Here is a 16,165-nt window from a genome sequence, read left to right on the forward strand (position 1 = left end):
CCTGATCCAACATGGCTTCTCTTATGTTCTTAATGCAAAATGGTAACACATTTAAAATCCAGTGACAGAATACTAAAATATCAAAATAGAGTGATTAACAGACATTCTCACAATTTGCCATGTTACTATTTTATTGGTTTCTCACACTCATGCTACCCAGATCAAAAATTTGCTCAGTTTGCTAATTTTACTATTCTGTCATTGGATTTTAAATTTGTACCATTTTGCATTCTAAACCACTGCCTACTAGCTCTATGGAGCTCTGCTCACTGTACCCCATCCCTCGTCTGAAGAAGTGTGCATGCACACACAAAAGCTTACATTCTGAAGAAGAAGAAGATGATATTGGATTTATATCCCGCCCTCCACTCCGAAGAGTCTCAGAGCGGCTCACAATCTCCTTTCCCCTCCTCCCCCACAACAGACACCCTGTGAGGTGGGTGGGGCTGAGAGAGCTCTCCCAAAAGCTGCCCTTTCACAGACAGAGTCTCAGAACAGCCTACAATCTCTTTCCCCTTCCTCCCCCACAACAGACACCCTGTGAGGTGGGTGGGGCTGAGAGAGCTCTCCCAGAAGCTGCCCTTTCAAGGACAGAGTCTCAGAGGGGCCTACAATCTCCTTTCCCTTCCTCCCCCACAACAGACACCCTGTGAGGCAGGTGGGGCTGAGAGAGCTCTCCCAGAAGCTGCCCTTTCAAGGACAGAGTCTCAGAGCGGTCTACAATCTCCTTTCCCTTATTCCCCCACAACATAATAATAAAAAATTTTATTTACATCCTGCCCTCCCCGCCGAAGCAGGCTCAGGGTGGCTAACAACATGTCCATATAATTATACAAGGGTTTAAAATCACATTAATCTTAAAACATTCCAATTTAAAACAAAAACATTTCAGGTGCTAATTCTGTTCATAGAAATAATGGTGGTAGAAGACACCCTGTGATGTGGGTGGGACTGAGAGAGCTCTGACAGAAGCTGCCCTTTCAAGGACAGAGTCTCAGAGCGGCTCACAATCTCCTTTCCCTTCCTCCCCCACAACAGACACCCTGTGAGGCAGGTGGGGCTGAGAGGACTCTCACAGCAGCTGCCCTTTCAAGGACAACCTCTGCCAGAGCTATGGCTGACCCAAGGCCATTCCAGCAGCTGCAAGTGGAGGAGTGGGGAATCAAACCTGGTTCTCCCAGATAAGAGTCTGCGCACTTAACCACCACACCAAACTGAAAAGATCTGGAGTTTCCCACAGATGGCAGAGACGCCTCGTAAGACAACTGCAGAAAGCCCTCTCCTCCCTTGACAGTCCGGACAGCAGCCAGAGGGGTCTCTTGGGACCTCCTTGCCCCATGTCTTGCATGTCTTCAAGGGGAAGCAGCAGCCTCAGGTCAGAATTGGCCCTGGAGAGAACTTCTTTTCAGCACTAAAGGAAGAACCACCTGATTCTGCGCCACTCCCGAAGCTCCCCATGTGGAGCATCCAGCAGTGGTCCCTCCCGGATTCCGTGGCCAGATCCTGCCAGGCAGCAACCACAAAGCAGGTTCCCTCAGCAGGCCGAGGCTCCCTTGGATATCAGGATGAGGCCAAGAACAGGAGCCGGAGGTTGCCTTCCTGCCTGGCTTCCACAAGAGGGTGATTTCGCACGGCGGTCTCCTTGCTGAGGCAATCCTGTGCCAGGCAGCCCAGGGAAATCCGTTTTCTCTCCTTTTTAGCAGTGCTTTCCCTTTTACACCCAATGTGCACTGAAATCCCCCCTTCCCATTGTGGGCTTAAATGCGACCCTCGGGATTCTCTCCCCACCTTGTTTTAATTTGAGGCACACGCAGGGGTGGAATTCTAGCAGGAGCTCCTATGCACATTAGGCCACACCCCCTGATGTAGCCAATCCTTGAAGAGCTTACAGGGCTCTTTTTTGTAAGTTCTTGGAGGACTGGCTACATCAGGGGTGTGTGGCCTAATATGCAAAGGAGCGCCTGCTAGAATTCCGTCTCTGCGCATGAGTAATGCAGCCCTGCACAGTAACAACATAGCGCCTTAAAAATATTGTTCAAGCTCCATGTATTTGCAGAGCCGCCAACGACCCCCTCCCCTCTTTCTCAAAGGCCTGGAATCCTTGTGTTTTAGGCTGGCTGTTGCCAGACTCTGGCCCCTTGCTGTCATTCAAATCCAACAACCCCCCCCCCAAAAAAAACGGCGTTCAATGCTACAAAGAATACACAATGTACAAAGAAATATATTCAACAAATATATATTCTTGGAATGTAGCCTCAAAATATCATTCCACACAAGTAAATCAGAGCTCTGCAGGAACTGGTATGGTTCCACAGGGCCTGCAAGACCAAAGTCTTGCATTTAACACCCGAAGATGGCAACTGTTACATTATAATACCCACACCATAGCTCTGAGAGCCCAACTGGCGCTATGATAATAACATCTGAACGCCAACGTAACAGTAGTCATAATGTTAGCAGTGTGCAAGCGCCAAAGCAAGAATAGCAGCGATGGTAAACGAATCTTAAACAGCTTACAGTTTTGTAAATTGTCATGTGGTTGTTTTATTCTATTGTCTTGTTTTTAAGCTCAATTGTTGTTTTAAAATGTTGTTAGCCGCCCTGAGCCCGCAAGGGGCAGGGCGGGATACAAACCTGATTAAATAAATGAATAAATAAAAAGTAGCCTCAAATTATAATTCCATATTACGCCACTTCCGGATTTTGAGGCTGCTTTCCAAGAATATATATTCCTCCGAAGACAAAAGTGAACATCATTAAGAGACTGTTGGAGTAAAAAGACTGCTTGGTTGGGAGATCTTTACTGTAAAAAGAATTTTTGCAACAAAGGCTGTGCCAGTATATCAAGTATATCAAATATTGTATGCATTTGTTGAATATATTTCTTTGTACATTGTGTATTCTTTGTAGCGTCACTGAACACAGTTTTTTTGAGGGTTTGTTGCACGTGAGATTATAGTTATAATCGATGGTGCGGTCTCATTTGGAATACTGTGTACAATTCTGGTCACCGTACCTCAAAAAGGATATTATAGCATTGGAAAAAAGTCCAGAAAAGGGCAACTAGAATGATTAAAGGTTTGGAACACTTTCCCTATGAAGAAAGGTTAAAACGCTTGGGGCTCTTTAGCTTGGAGAAACGTCGACTGCGGGGTGACGTGATAGAGGTTGACAAGATTATGCATGGGATGGAGAAAGTAGAGAAAGAAGTCCTTTTCTCCCTATCTCACAATACAAAAACTCGTGGGCATTCAAGCAGTCGGGTTAAAACGGATAGAAGGAAGTCCTTCTTCACCCAAAGGGTGATTAACCCGTGGAATTCACTGCCACAGGAGGTGGTGGCGGCTACAAGCATAGCCAGCTTCAAGAGGGGATTGGATAAAAATATGGAGCAGAGGTCCATCAGTGGCTTTTAGCCGCAGTGTGTATATGTATGTATAACTATACTGTGCTCCTCCTTGCAGTTACTGACAAACAGAAAGAGGACCTCCTCAGCACTTCAGGGAAGTCTTGCTAGTGTGCCCTTTCTCCTTCAGATACAAGCAGGGAATGCCATTTTTTTTTTAAAAAAAGGGTTGAAATAAAGCAGATTGAGGTGGGGAGAGGGGGGAGGACAGGCTGCTGCTCGTTGTCTCTGCAGATAGAGAACAAAGTTCGGTGGACATCTGCCAAAAGAGTCGGGCGGCCAAAGCATGAGGGATGGGTGGTGTTGAGGCAGACCTGATTTGAGAACTTCCCAAAGAGTTCTGGCTGGTGGGCGCTGGGAAGAGGATGCTGGACTTGGGGACCCTGAGATCTGACTCAGTTTCGCAATTGGCTGATGGGAAAGGCAGGCCAGAATTTCCAAGAAAGAAGGAACCTTTCCTGAGTCCAGACAGTCAGGAACGAGGCATGAGAACAAAAACATGGGCTGGTGGTCCCTACTCACCTCTTTCCTCGGCGTGGCAAGCTCAGCTCCTTCTAGATGCAGAAGAAAGAACAAAGGTCACATGACGGCCATGGATTCCTCCATCATCCCCTTCATTCCTGCCCCCCCAACACCCCATGCCCCAATGCCCATGTCTGACAGAATCCTGGACTTCTTCCTTCTTGTCTTGCCCAGGGTCTCCTTTCTCCTGAAGTTCCACAACCCATCTGAGTGCATTTATTTATGCATTTGCTTTATTCATAAGAACATAAGAGAAGCCATGTTGGATCAGGACAGTGGCCCATCCAGTCCAACACTCTGTGTCACATAAGAACATAAGAGAAGCCATGTTGGATCAGGCCAGTGGCCCATCCAGTCCAACACTCTGTGTCACATAAGAACATAAGAGAAGCCATGTTGGATCAGGCCAGTGGCCCCTCTAGTCCAACACTCCATGTCACACAGGGGCCAAAAAGATCAGGTGTCATCAGGATGTCCATCAGTGGGGCCAGGGCACTAGAAACCTTCACCCTGTTGTCCCTCCCAAGCACGAAGAATACAGAGCATCACTGCCCCAGACAGAAGAACATAAGAGAAGCCATGTTGGATCAGGCCAATGGCCCATCCAGCCCAACACTCTGTGTCACACAGTGGCCAAAAAACCGCAGGTGCCATCAGGAGGTCCATCAGTGGGGCCAGGACACTAGAAGCCCTCCCACTGTGCCCCCCCCCCACAAGCACCAAGAATACAGAGCATCACTTGCCCCAGACATGAGAACATAAGAGAAGCCCTGTTGGATCAGGCCAATGGCCCATCCAGTACAAGACTCTGTGTCACATAAGAGAAGCCATGTTGGATCAAGTCCTTCTGTTGGATCAAGTCCTTCTTATGTGACTCTGTGTCACATAAGAGAAGCCATGTTGGAGCAAGTCCTTCTTCACCCACCCAGTGGCCCATCCAGTCCATCACCCTGGTCAAACAGTGGCCAAAAAAACCCAGGTGCCATCAGGAGGTCCGCCTGTGGGGCCAGGACACTAGAAGCCCTCACACTGTTGTGTCTGCAAACAGCTGAGGAACAGAGCCACCCCTCTCCCCAGACGTCCTTCCCAGAGAGAGGAAGCAAGATTCCCTTCTCTTTGTTTTCCCTTCTCAAATATAATTCTATTGCAGCTCCATTCATGCAACAGGTGGTGCTGGAGAGCCAGTTTGGTGTAGTGGTTAAGTGTGCGGACTCTTATCTGGGAGAACCAGGTTTGATTCTCCACTCCTCCACTTGCACCTGCTGGAATGGCCTTGGGTCAGCCATAGCTCTGGCAGAGGTTGTCCTTGAAAGGGCAGCTGCTGTGAGAGCCCTCTCCAGCCCCACCCACCTCACAGGGTGTCTGTTGTGGGGGAGGAAGGGAAAGGAGATTGTGAGCCGCTCTGAGACTCTTCGGAGTGGAGGGTGGGATATAAATCCAATATCTTCATCTTCTTCTTCTTCCTAGTGAAGGGGAAGTTTTTTTCCTTTGCGTTTTAGAAAAGCTGTCTCTGTGTCATCTTATATCAGCCCCCACTGCTGGACCTGGTTCAGCTGGGGAAGCAGAGAGATCCCCAACACAAGCACTGAGAAATGCCGGCGAAGAAAAGTGCTAACCTTTCCGCAACAGCACGGAGAGAGTCATCACTACATTACCACCGACGCGCTCCAAACACCCTGCACCCCCGCTCATGCACGGCACACCCATCCCTTGCACAAGCACTCGGAGGCAGCCTGTGACACCCCACGTGTCCCCCCACTCCCACCCACCCCTCGTGAGCTTTGCTTCCTGCTCTCACCTGCTGGATTCCCACCCCCAGCCTCCCCTCCAGCTTTTTCCTCCTGAAATCCAAGCTGGGTGCTAAACAAGAGGGGTCACCATGGCAACCAGTGATGTCACTGCTGTCATGGCAAAGAGGGGGTTGGGGGGAAGGCATGTAGGAGCTCCTACCCCACAGCAGCCATGGCTGCTAGTTCTCCGTGGGGGGACAGGAGGGAAACACCCACCCACACCCACCCCTGCACTTAAGAACATAAGAGAAGCCATGTTGGATCAGGCCAATGGCCCATCTAGTCCAACACTCTGTGTCACACAGCGGCCAAAATTTTTTTTATATATATATATACATATATACACACACACACACTGTGGCTAATAGCCACTGATGGACCTCTGCTCCATATTTTTATCTAAACCCCTCTTGAAGGTGGCCATGCTTGTGGCCGCCGCCACCACCTCCTGTGGCAGTGAATTCCACATGTTAATCACCCTTTGGGTGAAGAAGTACTTCCTTTTATCCGTTTTAACCTGTCTGCTCAGCAATTTCATCGAATGCCCACGAGTTCTTGTATTGTGAGAAAGGGAGAAAAGTACCTCTTTCTCTACATTCTCCATCCCATGCATTATCTTGTAAACCTCTATCATGTCACCCCGCAGTCGACGTTTCTCCAAGCTAAAGAGTCCCAAGCGTTTCAACCTTTCTTCATAGGGAAACTTCTGGAACAGCCCTTGCAAATAGCCAGGAGTAAGCGGGAGGGGAAAGGCTGGTGCAGCGGGAGGGGTCGAGCGGGGCCACCGGCTGCTGTGGGAAGCACACAGGTAGGAAGGAATCCATGTTCAGCGGCAGTCTAGCCCAGGGGAAGGTTCTGACCGTCCTGCCCCACGAGGAGGCGGCAGGATGGCTGTGTGACTCCCTTATATTCAGAGGCAGTGCATGGCTAAGAACCAGACCTTGGGCAGGGGGAGGGGGCTTTTGCGCCCCTGCTTGTGGGCATCGGCAGGAACTTGGATGCTGGATGAGATCTGCTCTCCTGATGTTCTCCCACTGGGCCCTTTGGATCCTGGGCCGTGGTGGCTTCCAAAAGGCCAAACGCACTCGCCAAAGAAGAAAGAAGATCCTTTTCTCCCTTTCTCACAATATGAGAACTCGTGGACATCCAATGGAATCGCTGAGCAGTCGGGTTAGAATGGATAAAAGCAAGTCCTTCTTCACCCAAATGGTGATTAACACGTGCAATTCACTGCCACAGGAGGGGGTGGCAGCTGCAAACATAGCCAGCTTCAAGAGGGGATTGGATAAACATCTGGAACAGAGGTCCATCAGTGGCTCTTAGCCACAGCATATTGTTGGAACTCTCTGTCTGGGGCAGTGATGCTCCGTATTCTTGGTGCTTGGAGAGGGGCAACAGTGCGAGGGCTTCTAGTGTCCTGGCCCCCTTGGCGGACCTTCTGATGGCACCTGGGTTTTTTGGTCGCTGTGTGACACAAGACTGTTGGACTGGAGGGGCCATGGGCCTGATCCAACATGGCTTCTCTTATGGTCTTATGTCTGGGGCAGTGATGCTCTGTATTCTGGGTGCTTGGGGGGCAACAGTGGGAGGGCTTCTAGTGTCCTGGCCCCACTGATGGACCTCCTGACGGCACCTGGTTTCTTTGGACACAGTCTGTGTGACACAATGTTGGAATGGATGGCCCACTGGCCTGATCCAACATGGCTTCTCTTCTGTTGTTCTTAAAGGCCACTGCCCCTGAGTCCGACCCCCAGTCTGCCCCATTCAGTCTTGTCTCCTCAGACCAGCAGCGGGTCTCAGGCAGAGAAAGGTCTCTCCCATCACCTCTCGCCTGGTCCTTTATTAATTGGAGATGCTGCTGCCGGGGATTGAACCAGGGACCTTCTGTGTCCAAAGCAGGAGCTCTTCCACAGAGCCACGGCCTTTTGCCAGACACGGACCCCACTCAGAAAGCCCTGCGGGCCCACACTTGGGGCCAAGCCTTCTCTGGAATGATCTACTATCCCCAAGTTCACTACCTGAGGCCTGCTCTTCAGCCTGGCTCATGCCCAAGCCGCCCCCTCCCTACCGGGCATGGGTATTCTCTCCCCACCGCCTGCAATGGCTTCCCCTGGACAGCTAAAGTGTGGGCTTCTGGTTCCCTGTCTTCTCATGGGCCTGACGCCACTGGAGAATGAGAAGCCTGTGCCAGCGTCTGCCCCATCCGCCGCTCTCCGAGAGGCCCTCTACTCTGCCAAGCTGCTGCGGCACAAAGGATGAACTATCTGCCACCCTCGCTGCGGGAGGAGGAGGCAGGCGGGAGCAGCCGTGCGTGCCCGCTGTACTCGCCAGGAGCTGCCAGCCCTAATCAGCGTGAAATGCCACCCTCCGTCTTCCCACAGTCGGGTACAACATCGGATAAGAACATAAGAGAAACCATGTTAGATCAGGCCAATGGCCCATCCAGTCCAACACTCAATCACCCTTTGGGTGAAGAAGTACTTCCTTTTATCCGTTTTAACCTGTCTGCTCAGCAATTTCATCAAATGCCCACGAGTCCTTGTATTGTGAGAAAGGGAGAAAAGTACTTCTTTCTCTACTTTCTCCATCCCATGCATTATCTTGTAAACCTCTATCATGTCACCCCGCAGTCGACGTTTCTCCAAGCTAAAGAGTCCCAAGCGTTTCAACCTTTCTTCATAGGGAAAGTGTTCCAGCCCTTTAATCATTCTAGTTGCCCTTTTCTGGACTTTCTCCAATGCTATAATATCCTTTTTGAGGTGCGGCGACCAGAACTGCACACAGTACTCCAAATGAGACCGCACCATCGATTTATACAGGGGCATTATGATACTGGCGGATTTGTTTTCAATTCCCTTCCTAATAATTCCCAGCATGGCGTTGGCCTTTTTTATTGCAAACGCACACTGTCTTGACATTTTCAGTGAATTATCTACCACGACCCCAAGATCTCTCTCTTGGTCAGTCTCTGCCAGTTCACACCCCATCAACTTGTATTTGTAGCTGGGATTCTTGGCCCCAATGTGCATTACTTTGCACTTGGCCACATTGAACCGCATCTGCCACGTTGACGCCCACTCACCCAGCCTCAACAGATCCCTTTGGAGTTCCTCACAATCCTCTCTGGTTCTCACCACCCTGAACAATTTAGTGTCATCTGCAAACTTGGCCACTTCACTGCTCACTCCCAACTCTAAATCATTTATGAACAAGTTAAAGAGCATGGGACCCAGTACCGAGCCCTGCGGCACCCCACTGCTTACTGTCCTCCACCGTGAAGACTGCCCATTTATACTCACTCTCTGCTTCCTATTACTCAGCCAGTTTTTGATCCACAAGAGGACCTGTCCTTTTACTCCATGACTCTCAAGCTTTCTAAGGAGCCTTTGATGAGGAACTTTATCAAAAGCTTTCTGGAAGTCAAGGTAAACAACATCTATCGGGTCTCCTTTGTCCACATGTTTGTTCACCCCCTCAAAGAAATGTAACAGGTTAGTGAGGCAAGATCTTCCCTTACAGAACCCATGCTGAGTCTTCCTCAATAACCCGTGTTCATCAATGTGCCTACTCATTCTGTTCTTGATAATGGTTTCTACCAACTTTCCCGGTATTGAAGTCAGACTGACTGGCCTGTAATTTCCCGGAACTCCTCTGGAACCCTTTTTAAAGATGGGGGTGACATTTGCTACCTTCCAGTCCCCAGGAACGGAGGCAGATTTCAATGAAAGTTAGTTAGTTCTTTATTCACGGTCATCCAACCAGCTTAAAAATACCAACAACACAGCAACAAACACATCACCTCTTACACAAAATTCCTAACTCCTGCTGTTACATATATTGTTAAAACCCATAACCAAGATTTACACTCTCAATTTCCCTCCTTTCCAGCTGAGCAGCGTAGCAGAAACGGGCAATCTTAGAAGAAACATCAGAATGAGTGTCAGACAGGAGGAAGGCAATTTGCTCATCCTCCTGCCAGCCCACCAAGGGTCCGAGAATCGGAGAGATTAGACTTGCCCTCAAGTCCTTGTAGTTTGGGCACTGCAGAACAATGTGGGAAGTTGTTTCAACCTCATTGCAATTGCAGGGGCACAGTCTTTCCAGATACGGGCGCCCGGCGTAACGACCCAAAAGCACCGATGAAAAAAGTGCGTTGAGCTGTGCTTTTGAAAAAGCTATCTGATATTTTGGGATAGTAATATTGAAAAGATAACTGGCCAGGGATAGTACTTTGGCTTGCTTCCCTAAGAAAATGTGCGCAGAAAGACTAGCTCTGGCAGATCTCAGTTCGAGCTCCACCAACCTTACTGGCCTGTAATTTCCCGGATCTCCTCTGGAACCCTTTTTAAAGATGAGGGTGACATGTGCTACCTTCCAGTCCTCAGGAACGGAGGCAGATTTCAATGAAAGTTTACAGATTTTTGTTAGAAGATCCACAAGTTCAACTTTAGAACTCTCGGATGTATGCCATCCGGACCCGGTGACTTATTAGTTTTTAATTTGTCTATCGGTTGTAGGACCTCCTCTTTTGTCACCTCAATCTGACTCAGGTCTTTCAACACCCCTTCCAAAATTAGTGGTTCTGGGGCGGGCAAAAAGTTCTCATCTTCCACAGTGAAGACGGAGGCAAAAAATTCATTCAGCTTCTCAGCCATTTCCCTATCCTCCTTCAGTAATCCTTTTACCCCTTGGTCATCCAAGGGCCCCACTGCCTCCCTGGCTGGTTTCCTACTTCTAATATATTTGAAGAACTGCTGCACGGAATCAGGCCAAGCGCCTGCCGCCACCCCCCACCCCCCGCAGAGCATGAAGGCACCCGCCCCAGAGGTGTCGTTCGGGACCCGGCTCATCAGCCTTCAGCAGTCTCCCCCCAGGATTCCGCCAAACTTGCCAACGGAAGTCAGTAGCCATGACAACGACCCACAGTGGGCAGTTCTGTACACACATGGCTTTGTTTGAAGCCCAGGCACACACGCACACGCGGAGCTGTCTTCCACGGAATGAGGCCACGTGGGCCCATCCCGGTCTGTCTTGTCTGCTCAAGCTGGCAGCCGCTCTCCCTCCCTCCAGGGTCTCGGGCAGAGAAGGGTCTTTCTCCCATCCCTTCCTGCCTGCTCCCTTCTTAGCAGGAGACATGGCTGGGGATTGAAGTGGCCTTCGGCAAGCCAAGCACAAGGCTGCTCCTTCCGGGGGGGCCCCTGGCCCCTCTCTGCTGCCCACCTCAGAGGCACCAGCTCTCCCTTCCTGGACACTCCCCTCCCCGGGGCCATCTTTTCCCCTCCAACCCCAGCCAAGGGCGACAAAACGCAGGCTTCAGTCTCCAGTGGTATGTGAGACTTGCTCTGAATCCAGGACTGGACTGTGTGAAAATAACGGAGAATAAAGAGCTTCAGCGCATGTGCAGAGTGCTCTCTCAGCGAAGACTTGGTGAACCAGGAGACCACCAGTTCAAATCACGCCTCCTGATGAGGTGCCCCTGTTCTTCCTCTCCCTTTCACCTCAGGTCGGTGTCCAGGACTAACCTACCTTTCAGAGGTAAGCCCAGCTCTCTGAACCTCTTCGACAACTCTCAAGTATGATCACTCTCATCTCTAGCCACCACATTTCTGCTTCACACTATCTCCAGGCTCCACACAGGGCAACACCCCACCCCAGACTATCCTCGCCAGAGGCCTGGGAGGTTGGACAGACCGTGAGAGCTCGTGGTTCGGAGCTGAGGGGGGCTTGGAGATCAGATCTCTCGAGCCTGCACAGCTGCCACACCCCCACGGACTCAGTTGTGCTTTGCTGGGTAGGCGGACCTCAAGCAGGCGGGTTAGAACGGATAAAAGGAAGTATTTCTTCACCCAAAGGGTGATGAACACATGTAATTCACTGCCACAGGAGGTGGCGGCTGCAAGCACAGACAGCTTCAAGAGGAGATTGGATCAACATATGGAGCAGAGGTCCATCAGTGGCTCTTAGCCACACTGTATTGGTGGAGCTCTCTGTCTGGGGCAGTGATGCTCTGTATCCTTGGTGCTTGGGGGGGGGGGCTCCAATAGGGCTGCTCTTATGTTCTTTTGTCTGGAGCAGTGATGCTCTGTATTCTTGGTGCTTGCAGGGGGCAACAGTGGGAGGGCTTCTGGTGTCCTGGCCCCACTGATAGACCTCCTGATGGCACCTGGGTTTTTTGGCCACTGTGTGACACAGAGTGTTGGACTGGAGGGGCCACTGGCCTGATCCAACATGGCTTCTCTTATGTTCTTCTGTCTGGGGCACTGATGTTCTGTATTCTTGCTGCTTGGGAGGGGTAACAGTGGAAGGGCTTCTAGTGTCCTGGCCCCACTGATGGACCTCCTGATGGCACCTGGGTTTTTTGGCCACTGTGTGACACAGAGTGTTGGACTGGATGGGCTATTGGCCTGATCCAACAGGGCTTCTCCTACATTCTTATATCTGGGGCAGTGATGCTCTGTATTCTGGGTGCTTGGTGGGGCACAGTGGGAGGGCTTCTGGAGTCCTGGCCCCACTGATGGACCTCCTGATGGCACCTGGGATTTTGGCCACTGTGTGACACAGAGTGTTGGACTGGATGGGCTATTGGCCTGATCCAACAGGGCTTCTCTTATGTTCTTATATCTGGGGCAGTGATGCTCTGTATTCTGGGTGCTTGGGGGGGCAACAGTGGGAGGGCTTCTGGTGTCCTGGCCCCACGGATGGACCTCCTAATGGCACCTGGGTCTTTTTTGCCACTGTGTGACACAGAGTGTTGGACTGGAGGGGCGACTGGCCTGACCCAATGTGGCTTCTCTTATGTTCTTAACCAGTCCTCCTGAAGCAAGTGCCAGCAGTGTCCCACTTGGCTATTTTATCTTCACAACAACCCTGTGAGGTGGACTCAAGTGGGGGCAGCCGTGGTGGTCTGAGTCCAGTCAGGCACCCTGAAGACCAACATGTAATTCTGGGCATTAAAGGTGGCCCCGGCCTGAAACGCTGATCCTGTGAGGTGGGTGAGGCCATCTAGTGGGCGGGGCAGTGCCAGTCTCAGGGGTTAGACCAGAGGTTGCAGCAGGAAGGGTCAGATTAACAATTAGGCCTGGTAGGTACTGGCCTATGGGCCCCCATGCCTTTAGAGGATTGGGGCCAGCTTCCGTTCCCCCCCCCCCCCCCCGTTTCTCCCCTGCTTGCAGCCCTCCCAGCCTGCACCTGCAGCCAGCAACTGAGCTGCTCTCTGTCCGACTTGCCTGGTGTGGCTGCTGCTGGTGTCATCGCCAAGTTTGCCTCTCTCTGCCTCTCCCCTGTAGTGAAAGCCAGTTTGGTGTACTGTTGAAGTGTGCGGACTCTTATCTGGGAGAACCGGGTTTGATTCCCCACTCCTCCACTTGCAGCTGCTGGAATGGCCTTGGGTGAGCCAGAGCTCTGGCAGGAGTTGTAGCTGAAAGGGCAGCTGCTGTGAGAGCCCTCTCAGCCCCATCCACCTCACAAGGTGTCTGTTGTGGGGGATGAAGGGAAAGGAGATTGTAGGCTGCTCTGGGACTCTGTCCTTGAAAGGGCAGCTTCTGGGAGAGCTCTCTCAGCCCCACCCACCTCCCAGGGTGTCTGTTGTGGGGGAGGAATGGAAAGGAGATTGTAGGTCGCACTGAGACTCTGTCCTTGAAAGGGCAGCTTCTGGGAGAGCCCTCTCAGCCCCACCCCCCTCACAGGGTGTCTGTTGTTGGGGAGGAAAGGAAAGGAGATTGTAGGCCGCTCTGAGACTCTGTCATTGAAAGGGCAGCTTCTGGGAGAGCTCTCTCAGCCCCACCCACCTCCCAGGGTGTCTGTTGTGGGGGAGGAAGGGAGAGGAGATTGTAGGTCGCTCTGAGACTCTGTCCTTGAAAGGGAGCTTCTGGGAGAGCTCTCTCAGCCCCACCCCCCTCACAGGGTGTCTGTTGTTGGGGAGGAAAGGAAAGGAGATTGTAGGCCGCTCTGAGACTCTGTCCTTGAAAGGGCAGCTTCTGGGAGAGGCCTCTCAGCCCCACCCCCCTCACCGGGTGTCTGTTGTGGAGGAAGGAGATTGTAAACCGCTCTGAGTCTCCAGGGCGGGGTATAAATCTGCAATTCTTCTTTTGTTAAAGGGCTTTTGACAAGGTGCCTGCAGGCCTCAGTGGGGGCCCCAGGACTCAGGAGATGATTTGCAAGGGGGCCCCAGAGATGTGGCCTGTCCAGGGTTCTCTACAAGGTTGAATCTGGCACCGGCAGCAGGGGACGCCAGCCATAACAGGGCCACGTTTCCACACTGCCCAGGTGCCAGCCTGGAGTGGTTGCCAGGACCAGGGCAGGGGGAGCCTGCTGGCCTCTTGCTCTGGCAGCTTAACCTGCCGCCGAGTCAGGAGGGCAGCCCCGGAGAGGGCCGCGTCACTGCAGGGCTCCGCGTGGTGTAGAAGCGCCCCCAGGATTGCGCGTGCGGCTCCAGCAGTTGGGGTGGGGGCTCCGGCTTGCATGGGGGTGTGGGCGGGGTCATTGCTGTGGCCAAGGCTGGAATTCCGCGGCAGCTCACAGGAGCGCAGCGCCTAAACATCCAGCCGGGGTCTGCAGGCGGGGGGGGGGGGGGGAGCGGTTCTCCCCCCGCAGCACACACATCCCGGGGCTTAGGCCAAGGAGATTTGCTGCTGAGCTCCTGCACTTTTTTGCCCCCCCCCCCGGGCCAGCCAGCCAGCCAGCAGGATGCATCCCTGCCCTCCCCCCACACACATACACACACCGGCCCCCTCCCCTACGGCCAGACTCCCTTTCCTTCCTGCGGCGAGACTGGAACCCAGAGCCCTGGCTTCCCCGCAGCCGTCCTCTCCCCAAGCGCCCAGCTCCGCAGGGCCGGCCGAGGGAGAAGGGTCGGGGGGGGGGGGTGTCAAGGCAGGAAGCCTGCCTGTTGGGACCCCCGCCCCTTGAGAGCCCTGCCCCGGCTGAGCTTCTCCCCCCCGCTGCAGCCCACCTGCCTCGCGCTCTCCCGACCCGCCCGTCCAGCCTCACCTGCAGCCCCCGGCGCCGCAGCAGGCTGCTCGAGTCGTCCATGGCGCCCCGACGGCCGCCGCTCCAGCCAGCCAGCCCAGCCCAGCCCCGGCGGGCGGCCACTCGCGGCGGCAGGAGGAGGCGAAGGCCGCATTGGCTGGCCCAGCATCAGCTGATCGCCTTGCAAAGGACAGAGGGGAGCGCAGCGCTGGCTGACGGCAGGCTGGGCCCGGCCCCCTTCCCGCCCTGGCTCCGGGAGCGCACGCTCACGCGGGCAGGGGAAGCAAGGAACTGCGCTGCTGCTGGAGCCCCCCAACCACCCCCACGCCCCTCCCCTCTTTCCCCCGGCCCGGAGGCTCCTCCAGCGCCCCCCCACCTGCTCCACGACGCCCAGAGGGAGGAGCAGGAGGCTCCCAGCTGCCCCCCCCCCTGGCCTGGCCTGGCCTGGGAAGGGAGCGGGGCCACAGCAGAGCAGCCCTCCCAGAAGAGCCAGCCAGGCCATGGGCCCAGGAAGGACAGCAGCAGAGCAGGGGAGAAGCTGGAGGGGGGGGGGGCTCTGGCCCCACTGTGTGGTGGAGAGGCGCCTCTTGGGGTAGGTGCCTAAAGGAAGGACAGAAGGGAGCGCAGCGCTGGCTGACGGCAGGCTGGGCCCGGCCCCCTTCCCGCCCTGGCTCCTGGAGCGCACGCTCATGCGGGCAGGGGAAGCAAGGAACTGCGCTGCTGCTGGAGCCCCCCACGCCCCTCCCCTCTTTCCCCCGGCCCGGAGGGTCCTCCAGCGCCCCCCGCGGCTTCGGGCTGCTGCTCCACGACGCCCAGAGGGAGGAGGAGGAGGCCCCCAGCTGCCCCCCCCCTGGCCTGGCCTGGGAAGGGAGCGGGGCCACAGCAGAGCAGCCCTCCCAGAAGAGCCAGCCAGGCCATGGGCCCAGGAAGGACAGCAGCAGCAGAGCAGGGGAGAAGCTGGAGGGGGGGGGGCTCTGGCCCCACTTTGTGGTGGAGAGGCACCTCTCGGGGTAGGTGCCTAAGAGAAGGGCTGGACTGGGGACAGGTATCCAAGAGGGCTCCTCCAAGGGCTTGACATAGGCCCTGGCAACCAGAGCGGGCAGAGGTCCGGCCGACACACAGCAGCCTTTGCAGATCCCATCGGAGGGACGTGTCAACACCCACCCTGGAAATGGGCCAGAGGGATCCAGACACCAAATTACCCAGGTGGTAGGGCTTTCCTGTGGCAGGGGCAACTCTGCCCCCTGGCACCTGGAAGATGAACTTCTGGGCATCAGCATAAGCTTTCAGGGGCAGGCCACTGAGCTCTTGCTTCAGGCCAACATGGCTACCCGCCTGAACCTATGTGACAGATGACATCCAAGTCGGAGCGTAATTTCAGTTGTTGTTCAGTCGCACAGTCGAGTCCGACTCTTTGTGACCGCCAGGCCCTCCTTTCTTCCACCATCCTCCGAAGTGTGCTCAAATTCGTGTCAGTTAC

At 53.8% G+C, this 16,165-nt stretch overlaps 1 protein-coding gene across 1 annotated transcript in view; it reads right to left on the reverse strand.

Annotated features, from left to right (window-relative positions):
• MAST3 (microtubule associated serine/threonine kinase 3) overlaps positions 1-14,749 on the reverse strand; it is a 77,894-nt gene extending 63,145 nt beyond the window's left edge. The window contains exons 1-2 of the mRNA XM_060233107.1: positions 14,707-14,749; positions 3,929-3,960 (exon numbers count right to left, since the gene is read on the reverse strand). Of these exons, the coding sequence (XP_060089090.1) occupies positions 3,929-3,960; positions 14,707-14,748 (74 nt within the window). The 5' untranslated portion in view covers position 14,749. The remainder of the gene's footprint in view (positions 1-3,928; positions 3,961-14,706) is intronic.
• Between the last annotated feature and the right edge of the window lie 1,416 nt (positions 14,750-16,165).

Source organism: Heteronotia binoei, chromosome 2 (genome assembly GCF_032191835.1).
Source record: "Heteronotia binoei isolate CCM8104 ecotype False Entrance Well chromosome 2, APGP_CSIRO_Hbin_v1, whole genome shotgun sequence".
Taxonomy (NCBI): Eukaryota; Metazoa; Chordata; class Lepidosauria; order Squamata; family Gekkonidae; genus Heteronotia; species Heteronotia binoei.